The 18,237-nt window shown below is 49.1% G+C and overlaps 1 protein-coding gene across 3 annotated transcripts in view; it reads left to right on the top strand.

Moving 5' to 3' along the window:
* Positions 1 to 291: 291 nt before the first annotated feature.
* bnipl (BCL2 interacting protein like) overlaps positions 292 to 18,237 on the top strand; it is a 76,230-nt gene continuing 58,284 nt past the window's right edge. The window contains exon 1 of one of the 3 annotated variants that reach the window (XM_085978610.1): positions 292 to 546. In XM_085978610.1, coding sequence (XP_085834736.1) covers positions 458 to 546 — 89 coding nt within the window. In that variant the 5' untranslated portion in view covers positions 292 to 457. The remainder of the gene's footprint in view (positions 547 to 18,237) is intronic. The other 2 variants (XM_085978609.1, XM_085978608.1) reach the window with 2 other exon arrangements.

The following is an 18,237-nucleotide window of genomic DNA, read 5'->3' as shown; positions in this document are numbered from 1 at the left end:
CGGTGAGAGTGCTACCCTCTAAGCCAGGTCTGACACTTAATCTACACAAATAATGTTATAAGCATTTGTTCCTTTTGTCGACCGACTCTGTAGGGGGGGGGGGGGCGGTTGTCCCTGAGAATATTTACAGAGAAAACCCACTTCTGTGTATATAACAAGGCACCCCTGCCTGGTTTGAACTCGACGGCGTTAGGACCTGGGACATAGCTGCATTGACAAACGTATTTGGTCAGTAAGGTGACGGAGAAAAAATGGGATATGCTGACAATCTGGTTTCTCATTCTGATCCCTCGTCACTGGGGGAGGGCAAGGGGAAGAGGAAGAGGTGGGGAGAGGATAGGAGAGTGAAAAAAATAAGAAGCAGGAAAAGGGGGAATCACATCAACGAGGACTGGGCCGGAGCAGGAACAATTCTTCAACTTTTAGTTTAGTTTTAACGCAGTTTGTAACAAATGTCATGAGTTCGCAGTTGATGAGCAGCAACTCTGAAGAGCGACAAGAGAAAGCCCACAAAGGGAAGGGTGACACAGTGGAGCAGAATGGGAGGTGAGTGCGACGAGCGAGAGAGAGAAATTAACTTTGTAACTTAAATGGGCAACTTTCGAGCTGAAATTGACACGTCAGGTGGGGAAGCAGGAGGCGTTTGTGGTTTAATTTCCCCTTTTTTTTTAAATCGGTCCTCCTCGCATTAACTGATTTAAACTGTTTATTTCAACCTTATTCCTTCAAATAATTGACTTGCTGTCATTGTGTTCTCCAAAGCTCTCTTTCGTTTGTTTCTCCCGTTTTGGAAAGTTGTTGCCGATTCCTTGCAATGTGCAGGAAGCCTGGATGTGTGTGTGTGTGTGTGTGGGGTTTTTCGTCTTGCTGTCATGGGCCTTCCCCACAGCTCCTTAAAGGGCCATTGTCCTCCTTGAGAAGAGTGTCTGATCCTCACTGCTCAACATATGGGCTGTCAGCTGCCTCACTGGGGAGCTGTCCTGTCCCTGGGGGTGGTAAAGGAACAGGGAACATGCATTTTCTACCACCCCCTTTCGCGACCTCGGCACGTCCCAAAGCGCTTTACAGCCAATTAAGAACTTTTTTTGTTGTTGAGGTGTAGCTACTTTTGTAATGTAGGAAACGCGGCAGCCAATTTGTGCACAGCAAGCTCCCACAAGCAGCAATGTGATAATGGCCTAGATCATCTATTTTTAGTGATGTTGATTTAAAGGATAAATATTGGGCCCAGGACACCGGACAGAACTCCCCCCTGCTCTTCTCAGAAATAGTGGCCGTGGGATCTTTTATGTCCACCTGAGGGGGCAGACGGGGGGGGGGGCTTCGTTTAATGTCTGGGTGGGCGTGTGTGCTGTGAGGAGGATGCCGAGAAACTCCAGTACGATTTGGACAGGTTGGGCGATTGGGCAGATGCAGTATAATGTGGATAAATGCGAGGTTATCCACTTCGGTGGCAAAAACAGGAAGGCAGGTTATTAGCTGAACCGCAATAGATTGGGAGAAGGGGAAGTGCGACGAGACCTGGGTGTCCTTGTGCACCAGTCGCTGAAGGTAAGCATGCAGGTGCAGCAGGCGGTTAAGAAGGCAAATGGTATGTTGGCCTTTGTAGCGAGAGGATTCGAGTACAGGAACAAGGATGTCTTGCTGCAGTTGTACAGGGCCTTGGTGAGACCATACCTTGAGTATTGTGTGCAGTTTTGGTCACCTTATCTGAGGAAGGATGTTCTTGCCATGGAGGGAGTGCAGCGAAGATTCACCAGACTGATACCTGGAATGGCAGGAATGACGTATGAGGAGAGATTGGGTCGATTGGGCTTATGCTCGCTGGAGTTTAGAAGAATGAGAGGGGATCTCATTGAAACTTATAAAATTCTAACAGGACTAGATGCAGGAAGGATGTTCCCGATGGCGGGGGAGTCCAGAACCAGGGGTCACAGTCTAAGGATAAGGGGTAAGCCATTTAGGACAGAGATGAGGAGGAATTTCTTCACCCAGAGAGTAAACCTGTGGAATTCTCTACCACAGAAGGCAGTTGAGGCCAATTCATTAAATATATTCAGGAAGGAGTTAGATATATTTCTTAAGGCTAAAGGGATCAAAGGGTATGGGGAGAAAGCAGGGACAGGGGACTGAATTTGGATGATCAGCCATGATCGCATTGAATGGCGGAGCAGGCTCAAGGGGCCGAATGGCCTACTTCTGCTCCTATCTTCTATGTTTCTATGTCTCATTCGAAAGACGGCACCGCCAACGGTGCGGCGCTCCCTCAGCACGGGCACTGGGAGTGTCAGCCTGGGTTTTTATGCTCCAGTCTCTGGAGTGGGACTCGAACCCACAACCTCCTGAGCCAGAGGCGAGAGTGCGACCCACTGTGCCACGGCTGACACCCAGACTAGAAGAGCCCAGGTCTGACTCTCAGGCTGTACTGAGTTAGTTAATCCCAGCTGAGCTGAGGTTTTGGGGGGGGGGGTTATTACAGTTAGCCTCAGCGCCCCTTGATTAGGATGGCGGGGGGGGGAAATCATAGAAATCTACGGCACAGAAGGAGCCCGTTCGGCCCATCGTGTCTGCGCCGGCCAACAAAGAGCCATCCGGCCTAATCCCACTTTCCAGCTCTTGGTCCGTAGCCCTGGAGGTTCCGGCACTTCAGGTGTATATCCAAGTACTTTTTAAATGTGATGAGGGTTTCTGCCTCTCCCACCCTTTCAGGCAGTGAGTTCCAGACCCCCACCACCCTCTGGGTGAAGAAAGTTCTCCTCAACTCCCCTCTAATCCTTCTACCAATTACTTTAAATCTATGTCTCCCTGGTTATTGACCCTTCTGTTAAGAGAAATCGGTCCTTCCTCTCCACTCTATCCAGGCCCCTCATAATTTTATACACCTCAATTAAATCTCCCCTCAGCCTCCTCTGTTCCAAAGAAAACAACCCCAGTCTCCAATCTTTCCTCGTAGCTAAAATTCTCCAGTCCTGGAGTGCAACATCCTGGTAAATCTCCTCTGCACCCACTCCAGTGCGATCACATCCTTCCTGTAATGTGATTAAAAGCCAAGGTCCTTGCTGATGATTGCTGTGCAGTGACTCCTACAACAGGTACAGCTACAGAGAGTCATAAGTCATAGTCATAACGGCACAGAAGGAGGCCATTCGGCCCATCGAGTCTGTGCCGGCTCTCTAGAGCAATCCAGTCAGTCCCATTCCCCCGCTCTATCCCCGTAGCCCTGCAAGTTTATTTCCCTCCAGTGCCTATCCAGTCTCCCCTTGAAAACATCGAGTGTCTCCGCTTCCACCACTTCCGTCGGCAGCGAGTTCCAGGTCCTCACCACTCGCTGCGTAAAATAGTTTTTCCTCACGTTCCACCCCCCCCCCCCCCCCCCCATATCTCTTGCCCAAAAACTTAAATCTGTGTCCCCTAGTCCTTGTACTACTAGTGGGGACAGCCTTTCCCCGTCTAGCCTATCCAAACCCGTCATAATCTTGTACACCTCTATCAAATCACCCCTCAACCTCCTTTGCTCTAGTGAAAACAAATCCAGCTTCTCCAACCTGTCCTTGTAGCTAAGATCCCCCATCCCCGGAACCATTCTGGTAAATCTCCTCTGCACCCTCTCGAGGGCCTCCACATCCTTCCTAAAGTGTGGGGGGATATCGGGGGCAATTCCAGTTAGAGAGAGATATATCCCAGGCCAAATTTTTTTTTAGAGAAACACATTCTTTCCCTCCCCCCAGCCCACGGTGGTTGTGCTTATGCTGATTGTGTACATGAAGGTTGGATGAGGATCGGATCCGGTTTGGTTGTGATGCCATAGAGCATAGAAAAATAGGAGCAGGAGTCGGCCCTTCGAGCCTGCTCCGCCATTCAATATGATCACGGCTGATCCTCTATCTCAATACCATATTCCCGCTCTCTCCCCATACCCCTTGATGCCTTTTGTGTCTAGAAATCTATCTATCTCCTTCTTAAATATATTCAGTGACTTGGCCTCCACAGCCTTCTGTGGTAGAGAATTCCACAGGTTCATCACCCTCTGAGTGAAGAACTTTCTCCTCATCTCAGTCCTAAATGTCCTACCCCGTATCCTGAGACTGTGACCCCTCATTCTAGACCCCCCCCAGCCAGGGGAAACATCCTCCCTGCATCCAGCCTGTCTAGCCCTGTCAGAATTTTATACATTTCAATGAGATCCTCTCTCATTCTTCTAAACTCTGGTGAATACAGGCCTAGTCGACCCAATCGCTCCTCATACGACAGTCCTGCCATCCCAGGAATCAGTCTGGTGAACCTTCGCTGCACTCCCTCTATGGCAAGTATATCCTTTCTTAGGTAAGGAGACCAAAACTGCACACAGTACTCCAGGTGTGGTCTCACCAAGGCCCCGTATAACTGTAGTAAGACATCCTTGCTCCTGTACTCAAATCCTCCACATTTGAATAGTTGAGGTGCCGGAGTTCACGCAGTACCTGTGAACCCCAACAAGGGTCAGCACCTTCAGGAGAAGAGGGCTAGGAAATTGGAGGAGTGCCATCTTATAATGGGACCGAACTCCATTAAGGAATGAAGACTTTTTTTAAGGCCAGTTTATTTACTCTATACAGAAAGAGTTACCTTTCTGGTGGTGAAGAGGTGGGTTAAATTACTTTATTCGCCATTACTAGTCCATGTCCTCAGTACAGGAAACTCTTTGGTATCCGGCACCGACGGGACCGGCGTGTTGCCGGTTGATCAAAAATTCTGGATGACGGAGAGGGTTATCTACCGAAGCTATTTTTAACAAAGAAAAATTAAAAAAATCAAGAAATGTGCAGTATACAGTAATTGGGTACTCACCTACAGAATGTTGTGTTAAATGGATGGTGGAAGATGCTTGATTAAGTACAGTACTGCCAGTTGAGGGTAATGCAATGCAATGACTACCAGCAGCGTGGGAGACACACAGTACCCCTGTAAAATGGCGGATCGGAAGAGACTCCCGGCAGCGCGGGAGAGTCAGACTCCTGTTACAGGGGTATTGAGGTGTTCCGACTCCCGACAGCGCCAAGAAGCCCAGTCGTGGCAGTTTGGAGAACTACCCCCACTGACTAACTCGGCCACCGCGGGAGACTCGGACTCGGCAACATTGCCGGTTATTGAGGTGTTGTTTTCAGAGTGAGAATTAATAGAGAATTCTGGATATTTAGGTGCCGTTTAAACGAGTTTCCTGTACTAGTTTCTCTCACAATTTCAGACTGACTTACATGTAAACAGCTTTTCGATTTAAAATGCTGTCGTGTTTATAGAAACATAGAAGATAGGAGCAGGAGTCGGCCATTCAGTCCCTCGAGCCTGCTCCGCCATTCAATGCGATCATGGCTGATCATCCAAGTTCAGTACCCTGTTCCTGCTTTCTCCCCATATCCCTTGATCCCTTTAGCCTTAAGAAATATATCTAACTCCTTCTTGAATATATTTAATGAATTGGCCTCAACTGCCTTCTGTGGTAGAGAATTCCACAGGTTCACCACTCTCTGGGTGAAGAAATTCCTCCTCATCTCAGTCCTAAATGGCCGACCCCTTATCCTTAGACTGTGACCCCTGGTTCTGGACTCCCCCCAATTATCTCTGTCCCCTCCTCGGGCCCATTGCTCTGTCATTAATAACAGCCTCCGATTATCACAGGAGGAGGCCATTCGGCCCATCGTGCCTGTGCCGGCTCTTTGAAATTCCTATCCAATTAGTCCCGCTCCCCCTCCTGCTCTCTCCCCACAGCCCTGCAATTTTTTTCCTTTTCAAGTATTTCTCCAATCCCCTTTTTGACAGTTACTATTGAATCTGCTTCCACCGCCCTTTCAGGCAGCGCGTTCCAGATCACAACAACTCGCTGCGTTTATAAAAAAAAAAAACATTCTCCTCATCTCCCCCTCTCTAGTTCTTTTGCCAATTATCTTAAATCTGTATCCTCTGGTTACCGACCCTCCTGCCACTGGAAAACAGTTTCTGATCTTCCATGTAGTGCTTTGCATCCAAACCTGATCCTTTTTCACATCTTATGTCCACATATTCCACTGGTCGTGAACAAGCTTTGAGCTCTGGCTAATATTATCACCCTTCTCTGCTCCATTCACACGATCTGTTGTCTCCGTATGGAGCAAAGGTTGAGCTTGGTGACAACTTGTCGTCTCTGTGACTCAGTTCCTCGCTAGGTCGTGCAATTACAAACATACAAAATTGACGGGCAGGAGAAGACTGGCTCGTCCATCAAGCCTGGCCGGAGCATCATTACTAACGGAGCATCCGGCGCAGACTCGATGGGCCGAGTGGCCTCCTTCTGCGCCTTACTGTTCTACGATTCTAACTGAGGCATCGGAGGAAGCTTCTTCGGCAGCACCTCCCAAACCCGCGGCCTCTACCACCCAGAAGGACAAGGGCAGCAGGCATATGGGAGCACCACCGCCTCCAAGTTCCCCTCCAAGTCACACACACCATCCCGACTTGGAAATGTATCGGGCCGTTCCTTCATCGTCGCTGGGTCGAAATCCTGGAACTCCCTAACAGCACTGTGGGAGCAACTTCACCACAAGGGACTGCAGCGGTTCAAGAAGGCGGCTCACCACCACCTTCTCGAGGGGTGGTTAGGGATGGGCAATAAATGCCGGCCTCGCCAGCGATGCCCACATCCCAGGATCGAATTTGTTTTTAAAGTGCGCAAACTCAGCTTCAATATGAGTTGATTTTGGGCAGACTTGGCCGCGCAGTGGGCTAGACACAGATATATAGAAATTACAATAGTATAGTGGTGCCAACATGGAGTGGTTTGAGGCGAATAGCGTAGGGTGCGTTTAAGGGGAAGCCAGATAAACACATGAGGGAGAAAGGAATAGAAGGATCTGCTGATGGGGTGAGATGGAGAGGGGTGGGAGGAGGCTGGTGTGGAGCAGAAACACCGGCACGGAGCAGTCTGGCCGAATGGCCTGTTTCTGTGCTGTACATTTTATAGAACAACATGGAAACCGGCCGTTCGGCCTGACCAGTCTGTATTGGGGTTTATCCTCCACAGGTGTATTCGTCCTAATCCCTGTTCCCATATCCCTTTATTTCCTTTGCCTCCAACCACCTAATCTAACCTGTTCTTAAAATGTTTTTTTTCCACTGCCTCTGACAGGTCCCTTTTACCTCCTGCGACCTGCGTTCAAAATCTCTGGCTTATTTTATATAGTAAAGGCGTGGTGAGAATGAACACAAGAATTAGGAGCGGGAGTAGGCCAAACGGCCCCTCGAACCTGCTCCGCTGTTCAATAAGATCATGAAAGACTTGCATTTCTCCAGCGCCTTTCACAACCACCGGTTGTCTCAAAGCGCTTTACAGCCAATGAAGGACTTTTTGAATTGTAGTCGCTGTTGTAATGTAGGAAATGCCAATTTGCGCACAGCAAGCGCCCACAAACAGCAATGTGATAATAACCAGATACAGGAAACTTTGTGCTATCTGGAGGTGAGCTATCCGGCAATCTGGAGCCACCGGCAAAAATCAGCAGCCGTTTTTTATTCTTTTTGTTTGTTTTTTTTGTTTTTGTTTGAACAGTCAAGCTGTGCAAGGTCTGTAGCTATAGCAACAGCTTCAGCTACAGAGCTTTAGGGCCACACCCGAAGCTGTTGCTAAGCAACACTGTTTGTTGTCAAATACGGGAATAAGAATCTCCGTATCTCTCAACATTAACTCTGGAGAGTACGGAAGTTTTGAGGCAACGGCAGCAGCTCAGTCCCGTGGGTGCCGGATAGCACAAAGTTTCCTGTAATCTGTTTTTGGTGATGTTAATTGAGGGATAAATATTGGCCTCAGGACACCGGGGAGAACTCCCCCTGCTCTTCCAATAGTGGCCGTGGGATCTTTTACGCCCCCCCTGAGAGAGCAGACGGGGCCTCGGGTTTAACGTCTCATCCGAAAGACGGCACCTCCGACAGTGCGGCGCTCCCTCGGGGCCGGCCCTCCGACAGTGCGGCGCGCCCTCGGGGCCGGCCCTCCGACAGTGCGGCGCGCCCTCGGGGCCGGCCCTCCGACAGTGCGGCGCGCCCTCGGGGCCGGCCCTCCGACAGTGCGGCGCGCCCTCGGGGCCGGCCCTCCGACGGCGCGGCGCGCCCTCGGGGGGCCGGCCCTCCGATGGCGCGGCGCGCCCTCGGCACCGCACTGGGGAGTGTCAGCCTAGATTTTTGTGCTCGAGTCTCTGGAGTGGGAGCTCAAACCCACAACCTTCCTGACTCGGAGGCGAGAGAGTGCTACCAACTGAGCCATGGCTGATCTTCGATCTCAACTCCACTTTCCCGCCCTATCCCTTGATTCCCTTATCCTGAGAATGCTGTTAATCTAGTCCCTGTTGGGTAAAAGTGCCCCCAGGACAACACAGCATTAAATCTCCGGAGTGGTCGGTGGGGTTGCCAACGCTCCAGGATTTGAAGTATCATCTCCTGGCCGCTGGTGTGAGCGACCCAGGGGAAAAATCATAGAGGAATTTTTTTTTTTTAAATGTGTTTATTTTATTCATTTTCTTTGAACACTTTCTGTTTAATTAATCATAAAAAATATTGGAGATGGGGGTTAGAAGGCCGATTGAGTGGGGCTGGGCCGGTTGGAGGTCACGTGATGAAATCTCCAGGAATATGTCCCATCAGAGTTGGCAACCTCCGGTGGTCGGTGTGACAAATATACGGAGGCAGTCGGTGGCGCTCTTTTGGGGTAGGGGCTGATGCGTGTTCACAGAAATCACAGAAACCCCACAGTGCAGATAGAGGCCATTTCGGCCCATCGAGCCTGCACCGACACATATCCCACCCGATACCCGTAACCCCACGTATTTAATCCCCCCTAACACTAAGGGTCAATTTTATCATAGCCAATCAACCTAACCCGCACATCTTTTGGACTGTGGGAGGAAACCGGAGCACCCGGAGAAAACCCACGCAAACATGGGGAGACTGTGCAAACTCCACACAGACAGTCACCCGAGGCCGGATTCGAACCCGGGTCCCTGGCGCTGTGAGGCAACAGTGCTAACTGTAGTGTCCGTGTGTAGATAAAGACACTGAAGACAGGAGTTGGTTCATAGGTATTTACTAAGCAAGTCTGGGGGGGGTTCTAAAGGATATACACAATACACAGGCTTATATAGCCCAAGTGGCAATTACCAGCATTACGCACACCTGGGGCTCTTAAAGGCACATACACCACAATTGCTCTTAAAGGCACATACACCACAATTCCTCCCCTTCTAGCTAACTAGTACATCATATTTTAAGTAATTATTAATTACATGTTATATGCAAAATAATATACATTGCTGTATTAATTAATTATAAGTTAGTCTCTCAGGAGGCTTCCTGACTCGGTCCGGATAACGCCTCGGGGGTGTAGTAGTTTCTGGTGGTGTAGTAGGTTCTTCTGGCAAGGCTGATTCGTCTTGAAGGCCAGTGTCGGGTTCATCGGGTTCCAGTATCACCGGATCGGAGGTAGATATGGGTATCTCTACTTCATCGTTAGATGTATAGCGTGGTGGTGTAGGTTGTCCCTTTTCGGATGACTTGATGATTTGGTCAGCATGGCGCCTTATTATGCTTTCTCCGATGTCCACGGTATACATCAGTGGTCCTAGTCGTGTGCAGATAGTTCCAGGCTGCCATTTCTCGGTACGGTAGTCCCGGGCCAAAACCGGTTGGCCTATCTGGAAGGCCCTAATTGGCCTTTCATTCATGCCCTGAAACTGCCGGTTCTCCACGTCCCTTCGGATGTTGGGCTTGACCAAATCCAGCCGGCATCTTAGGTTTCTATTGTAGAACATCATGGCGGGAGTTTGGTTTGTAACCATATGTGTTGCATTCCTATATGCAAATAAGAAGTTATCCACCTTGTGCTGAAGTTTTATGTCTTCATTACCCATGGCCTTTATGGCCTTCTTAAAGGTCTGGACAAACCTTTCAGCCAATCCATTGGTGGCGGGATGGTATGGGGCGGACGTGTAGTGCTTTACCCCATTGTTCTTTAAGAACTTTCTGAATTCTTCGGACACAAATTGCGGTCCATTATCAGAACATATCTGTTCTGGCAGCCCATTCCTGGCAAATATGGTCCTTAATACTGTGATGGTTTTTTCCGTGGTGGTGGAGGACATCTTTATTACCTCCGGCCACTTGGAGTGTGCATCAACTGCGATTAAGAACATTGAGTCCATAAATGGACCAGCAAAGTCGATGTGCACCCTTTGCCAGGGAGATGAGGGCCACTCCCATGGATGTAGAGGGGCCTGTGGCGGAGCATTTTGGACCTTCTGGCATCCTAGGCAGCTCTTGGTCATGTCTTCGATGTCTCCATCGATACCTGGCCACCATACAAACGCCCTAGCTAGGTTCTTCATTTTCACTCCACCCAGATGCCCCTCGTGAAGCTCCTTTAGCACTTTATCCTGGAGTTTGGGTGGAATCACCACTCTGGATCCACACATCAAGGTTCCTCGGCACACTGACAGCTGTTCTCTTCTTTGCGAGAATGCTGGCAACAGTGGTTCGCCATGTGCTGGCCATCCCTTCATTGTTAAATCGTAGACCCGTGAGAGAGTAGGGTCATTTCTGGTCTCCCTTTCAATGGCAGAATTTGTCACCGGTAGACATTCCACTATGGTAGAGTGGAATATCTCTACTGGGTCTATTGTAGGTGCCTCTTCTATTGTTGGCAACGGCAGGCGCGATAAACCGTCAGCATTCCCATGCTGTTTTGACCCTTTGTATTCAATGTTGTATTGGTGTGCCTCTAGAAAAAGGGACCACCTCTGTAGTCTTTGTGCCGTCATAATGGGGACACCTTTCTTAGGGTTGAATATGGAGATGAGGGGTTGATGGTCAGTCAGCAAGGTAAATTTTTGTCCGTGTAGGTAATGGTTGAATTTCTTCACTCCCCATACCAGGCTGAGTGCTTCCCTGTCTATCTGGGAATAGTTACGCTCAGCTGAGTTCAATGAGCGTGACGCAAAAGCTATCGGCCGTTCCGAGCCATCAGGGAATCTATGGGACAATACCGCTCCTATGCCGTAAGGGGATGCATCGCACGCCAGTCTGATTGGTAGTGATGGGTTGTAATGAGCCAAAACTTTCTCGGATGTGATTAAGTCTTTACATTTATGGAAGGCACGTTTACAGTCTTCGTTCCATTTCCAAATCACTCCTGTGTGTAGAAGATCATTAAGAGGGTGTAGAATAGTTGATAAGTTCGGTAAAAATTTATGATAGTAATTTATTAATCCCAGAAATGACCTCAATTGTGAAACATTTTCAGGTGCTGGGGCTTTTATAACTGCTTCAATTTTTTCAGGTGACTTATGCAACCCTTCCTTATTAATTATGTGGCCACAATATGATATCTGATTTCGGAAAAATTCGCACTTGGGGCGATTTGCTCGTAGGCCCCGTTCTTTCAGCCTAGTGAGCACCTGCTCCAAATTGGCAAGGTGCTCGTTGTCGTTTTCTCCTGTTATAAGGATGTCGTCTAGGTAACACTGAGTCCCCGGAATCCCTTGCAGGACTTGCTCCATAGCTCTTTGCCAGATAGCTGGAGCTGATGCTACTCCAAAAACCAGTCGATTGTACTGGTACAGGCCTTTGTGTGTGTTTATTGTGAGATACTTTTTCGAGGTCTCCTCAACCTCCATCTGTAGATATGCCTGTGCCAAGTCAATTTTTGTGAAACGTTTTCCTCCGGATAGTGAGGCGAAAATATCTTCTATCCTCGGAAGAGGATACTGTACCGTGTGAAGGACCGGGTTTACAGTCACCTTAAAGTCGCCACAGATGCGAATTTTTCTCTGTTCCTCAGAGTTATTTTTCAATGCTTTTTTCATGACTGGAACGATGGGTGTTGCCCATTCGCTCCAATCTATTTTGGATAATACGCCTGCCTTTTCCAAATTCTCCAGCTCTGCCTCGACTGCCGGACGTATTGCGTATGGCACCGGTCTTGCCTTAAAAAATTTTGGAATTGCTGCATCTTCCACTTTTATTGAGGCGGTGATGCCTTTCAAGGTTCCTAGTTTCTCTTGAAACACTTCTTTGGCATTGGCCAAGATGTCTTTTAATCGTTCAGGTATGATGTCATCCTTGTTTTTTTCCTTACTGGTCACCGTCAGTGCCTGAATGGAGTGCCAGTCTAAACGTATCTTCCTTATCCATTCACGTCCCAACAACGGTGGACCACCATCTTGTAGAATGTATAAATACAACTTTTGTATTTCTTTGCCGTTGTATACCACAGGCACCTTTATTTTTCCTTTGGGGTATACTTTCTGCCCCGTATATGTTTTTAAGATAATGGATGTGTCTTTTAGAGGTATATGCGAAAATAGCCCCTCGTAATCGCGTCGATTTATTACGGTTAGAGCTGATCCTGTATCTAGCTCCATTTTAACTGGGGACCCTGCTATTATGAGGGTAACCCAAATGGTCTGGTAATCTTCATTGGCAATTACATTATGTAATTTGAGAGAGCTTAGTCTCTTGTTCCCGGAGTCGCTATTGCTCTTCTGATCTTTGGAGCTACTGTCCGTCATCATTTGTACCTTTCTGTGCTTTTCCTTATTGATTCTTTTCCCGTTAGTGGATTTTTTATTTTCAGATTGGCATACACGTGGAATGTGTCCCATCTTTCCGCATCGCCTGCATGCTTTTTCTTTGAACCAGCAATCCCTCTGGTCATGGTTGGATCTGCCGCAGCGATAACATCTCTTGAAACCCCGTGTCATTTCATGGGTGCCGAAGTCCTGTGGCCTTTGCTGTATCTTTGCCGCTCCTATTGCACTGAAAGCCTTGTCCAGTGTTAAATCTTTTCCAGAAGATACCTTTTTTTGTGTTTCTACACTTAGGGGATCGCAGATGAATTTGTCTTGCAGAGAATCTGCCAGTCCTGCCTCGAATTGGCAGTGTAGGGTATCAACAATCTCCTCAAAATTCTTGTCCATCGGTTCGGCTGGAGTGATTAAGTTGCGTAACAGCTTGTATGTTTCTGCGCCCATTAGATCCAGAAGCACTGAAGCTTTTTTTTCATCTTCTATTCCATTTGCGGTGCAAAACACCTCCACTCTTTCTACATATGTGGTCCAATTCTCTATCTTGTTATCAAAAACATCAATATTGCCAAAGTTAGGCTCTGTTTCGTTATCAAAAGCATCAATATTGCCAGACTTAGGCATTTCAAAAAAAAAATATGGCGCTTCCCGCGCTTTTTTTTTTTCTCTCTGTAGCAACGATATGGCGCTTCCTGCGCTTTCCCGCCGCTGCTACCGATAACAACGCTGTTTTACTGTGGTTTCCGTTTATTCACTGTTGGAGACTCGTTCCCGACGGAGGTCTAAACGCTGACCTGCTTGCCGCGCCGGCCGTCTCCCGAGTGCATCCTCCCAGTCCGTTATTGCTTGCCTCCGATTTCGCTGCCTGTCTCAGCTGTAGAGCCCGACACTGGAGCCCCAGCCTGACGCCCAGGAAGGATTAGCGCAGTACCTGCCACTAGCTTGGCCAGCTGGTGAAACCACAGTTTCTGTTACTTCCTTGAGTCTTCTGGACGCTGGAGGAATCGATGTCCTTGAGGTGCTGCCGAATTGCAGGTAAGTCCGTTTCCACTTCGTCGCCACTGTGGTGTCCGTGTGTAGATAAAGACACTGAAGACAGGAGTTGGTTCATAGGTATTTACTAAGCAAGTCTGGGGGGGGTTTCTAAAGGATATACACAATACACAGGCTTATATAGCCCAAGTGGCAATTACCGGCATTACGCACACCTGGGGCTCTTAAAGGCACATACACCACAATTGCTCTTAAAGGCACATACGCCACACTAACCACTATGCCACCGTGCTGCCCGTGTTGTTGGGGTGTAGAGTAGAGGGAGTTCTAATCGGTCTTTAACTCGTGCAGTATCTGCCCTGGAAGTGCTTGATGCCAAGATCGAGTCTGAAATAGGAGAGCGTTCCATTGCCCAGCGCACTCGTCCCTCGCATCACTGAATACACAATTATCGGAGGGGAGGGGGGGTGGTAAAGGTTATGTGTCTCCACCCCTCCCTCAGCCCATCTGCTGCTGGAACCCTCATCCATGCTTTTTCTGCCTCCAGACTCGACGATTCCAACACTCTCATCTGCTGCCCTCCGTAAACTCCAGCTCATCCAGAACTCTGCCCCACCCCACCCCCCCCCCCCCGTGTCATTGAAACTTATAAAATTCTAACAGGACTGGACAGACTAGATGCAGGAAGGATGTTCCCGATGGTCGGGGAGTCCAGAACCAGGGGTCACAGTCTAAGGATAAGGGGTAAGCCATTTAGGACAGAGATGAGGAGGAATTTCTTCACCCAGAGAGTGGTGAACCTGTGGAATTCTCTACCACAGAAGGCAGTAGAGGCCAATTCATTAAATATATTCAAGAAGGAGTTAGATATATTTCTTAAGGCTCAAGGGATATGGGGAGAAGGCAGGGACAGGGTACTGAATTTGGATGATCAGCCATGATCTCATTAAATGGCGGAGCGGGCTCGAGGGGCCGAATGGCCGACTCCTGCTCCTATCTTCTATGTTTCTATGTCCTAACTCTCACCGAGTCCCGTTCACCCATCACCCCGCCCCCCCGTCCTACATTGGCTCCCGGTCCGGCAACACCACGGATTTAAAATTCTCATATAACAACAGAAAACGCTGGAAAAACTCAGCAGGCCAGGGCCGCATCCGTGGAGAGAGAAACAGAGTCAATGTTTTGGGCCGATGACCTTTCGTCAGAACTGAGAAAAAAGCAGGAAATGGAAAGCAAGTTTAGGGGGCTGGGAAAAGGGGGAGAGGATGAAAGAACAAAAGGGAAGGTCAGTGATAGGATAGAAAGCAGGAGAGAAAGAGAGACATTGAGAGATATTAAGAGATATTGAAGGCGAGAGGAGGTGGTAATGGGGCAGGTAAAGGAACGAAGGATGGCTCGAGATGGGGTGTGTTCCTGGGACTAGGGACAGGGTCACTGGCAAGGCTTGGAAGCTAAGCAGAGCCAGGCCTGGTTAGTACCTGGCGGGGTGACCATCAGGGAAGACCAGGTGCAGAAGGTCACGGAAGGAGGGGCGGTTGGTGAGAAGGTCACGGAAGGAGCCCCGGGAGGGGCGGCTGGTGAGCAGGCCCGGGCGTTGGGCTGAAGATTGTCGGACAGGAGGAATGGTGGAAATGGAATGGCGGCGCGCACAGACGCAGCGGCTTTGCTTCTCCCAGGACGGTGCTATTTACGTTTAATGTTAATGTTATTTGTACTGGACTCATGGGAGCTTGCAAGATCACATTTCGTTGTTCATGTACTTGTGCATTGTACAATGACAATAAAGTTGAATTATTATTATTTATTAATTGCGCTGGCAGAATGAAGGGCAGCTGGCCTGTGGGAGGGAAGGAAAAAAAAGAAAATATATATATCTCTATTAGGGGCCGAGGTTATGATCTGAAATTGTTGAACTCGATGTTGAGTCCGGAGGGCTGTAAAGTGCCTAATCGAAAGATGAGGTGCTGTTCCTCGAGCTTACGCTGAGCTTCCGTGGAACAATGCAAGAGGCCGAGGACGGTGAGGTCAGAGTGGGAGTGAAGCGGAGAATTAAAGTGACAGGCGGCCGGAAGCTCGGGGTCACCCTTACGGACTGAACGGAGGTGTTCCGCAAAGCGGTCACCCAATCTGCGTTTGGTCTCCCCAATGTAGAGGAGACCGCATCGTGAGCAGCGAATACAGTATACTAGATTGCTAGAAGTACAAGTAAATCGCTGTTTCACCTGGAAGGGGTGTTTGGGGCCCTGGACAGTGAGAAGGGGGGAGGTATAAGGGCATTATACCTCCCCTCCATTAAAATTCTCATCCTCGTGTTGAAATCGCCTCCCCTCCCCTCCCTGTCCCTGTAACCGCCTACAACCCCACCGAGATCTCTGCGCTCCTCCAATTCCGGCCTCTTGCGCATCCCCCCGATTTCCATCGCTCCACCATTGGCGGCCGTACCTTCAGCCACCTGGGCCCCGAGCTCTGGAATTCCCTCCCTAAACCTCTCCTTTTTTTAAGACACTCCTTAAAACCTCCTCCTGTGACCAAGCTTTTGGTCACCTGTCCTAATCCCTCCTTTTATGTGGCTCGATGTCAAAGTTTCGTTTGATAATCGCTCCTGGGATGTTTTACTGCGTTAAAGGCGCTGTACAAATGCGAGGTGGTGTTGTTGTTGACACGGGGGCTGCATGTAATGGTACAGCAATGGATTCCTGGTCTGAATCAGTAGTCGGTGATGGGGCCTCTGGTCCTGGCTCAGCTCCATCACTTTGAGCGAGGCGGTGTGAACTGGCAGAAATGGACAAGAGCGTGTGGGCAGAGGGAGTTCTGTTCCTGCAGCTCCGAACGTATCTCTTGGTTAAGGAGTGCCATTGAGTCATTGGCTTTGATGTTTCAAAATGATTATTTATATTTCCTGCCCCATTGTCTGTGCGAGCTCCTGGTTAAATGGGATCCACCCTTTTTTAATAGAACCCCAAATTCCAAATGGGATTCCTGTGTGCACGGGGCGGGGGGAACATTTAAAACTTAATTTGTGCTCGTCTCAGCAGATGGAAGCACACTAAGTGGGGAGCACAGTCTGACGGGGGCAGTGCGTCTCGGTGCAACGTTACAGTGACTGTGGGATAGAGAGCTGGTCTTACTGCAGCGTTGCAATGGTCGTGGGCTTCTTCTGTGCGGACGCTGGATACGGGTAGAATTGGGGCCGTGGCCTCCCGTTGTGGAATAGCCTGCCGTCACTGACTGTACGGGGGCCACGCGTCAGTAATAAAGGACTGCCGTTACTGCCTTCAGGAAAGGAGGAGAGAATATAAGAATTAGGAGCAGGAGTAGGCCATACGGCCCCTTCGATCCTGCTCCGCCATTCAGTAAGATCATGGCTGATCTTCGACCTCAACTCCACTTTCCTGTCCGATCTCCATTTCCATTGAGTCCAAAATTCTCTCGATCTCGGCCTTGAATATGCTCAATGATTCAGCATCCACAGCCCTCTGGGGTGGAGAATTCCAAAGATTCACCGCCCTCTGAGTGAAGAAATTCCTCTTCATCTCAGTCCTAAATGGCCGACCCCTTATCCTGAGACTGTGACCCCTGGTTCTAGACACTCCAGCCAGGGGGAAACAACCTCTCAGCATCTACCCTGTCAATCCCCCTCAGAATCTTGTATGTTTCAATGAGATCACCTCCCATTCTTCTAAACTCCAGAGAGTATCGGCCCATTCTACACAATCTCTCCTCATAGGACAGCCCTCTCATCCCAGGAACCAAGCTAGTGAACCTTCGTTGCACCGTCTCTAAGGCAAGTCTATCCTTCCTTAGATAAGGAGACTAAAACTGTGCACGGTACTCCAGGTGTGGTCTCACCAAGGCCCTGTACAATTGTAGCAGGACTTCCCTACTCTTATACTCTCAAGAAAGGCTGGGGGAAAGCGATACGAGTATGATCCTAAATATATGAAGACATTCTGCATTTACACAACTGTTAGTGACCATGTTACTAACTACTCACGATGTTTCCCTGACTAGCTGACTTGTGCTGTGTGATTCGATGGAAGGGGATGTTTTTTTTTTCATTATTCACCTGGCTCGATCAAAATAGGCAATAAACTCGACCTTCAAATTTATCCTTATAGCTTTGATTTTTGTTTCTAGTGCTTTTTAACATGGAAATGAAAGAACGCACATTTATTTTTATATATATATATATAGCGCCTTGCACCACCTCCGGACGTTCCCAAGTCTTCATTACCCGATGTATTGCCCTTATGATTTTTTTCCTAGAGATTAATCTTTAACTTCTGGAAAATTCAGGGCAATTGTGGAGGTGGCAACCCTATTTGTGGCTGGGATTGCCAGTTAGCGCGGCACTGTGGGCAGCTTTGTGCCTGTTGGAAAGTGGATCGCCACCGGCTCACGCCCACCGCGCGTGGACACACCTCCAGCAGAGGGAAGGAGGGAGGGTGAGGGGGGAACAGACAGATCTCGGAGGGTCATAAAGACTGGAGGAGGTTACAGAGATGGGGGGGTGGGGTGGGGTGGGGGCCACGCAGGGATTTGAACGCAACAGTGAGATTTCTAAATTCGAGGTGGTGCCGGACCGGGAGCCAATGTAGGTCAGCGAGACACGGGGCGGGGACTCGGTGCGAGTTAGGACACGGGGCGGAGACTCGGTGCGCGTTAGGAC

This window comes from Somniosus microcephalus, unplaced genomic scaffold, assembly GCF_052327205.1.
Source record: "Somniosus microcephalus isolate GS21.2 unplaced genomic scaffold, FLI_Smic_1.0 unresolved_chr7, whole genome shotgun sequence".
In the NCBI taxonomy this organism is placed as follows: domain Eukaryota; kingdom Metazoa; phylum Chordata; class Chondrichthyes; order Squaliformes; family Somniosidae; genus Somniosus; species Somniosus microcephalus.
Note: the sequence above shows the minus strand (reverse complement) of the source record. Positions and strands in the feature narration are given on the sequence as shown.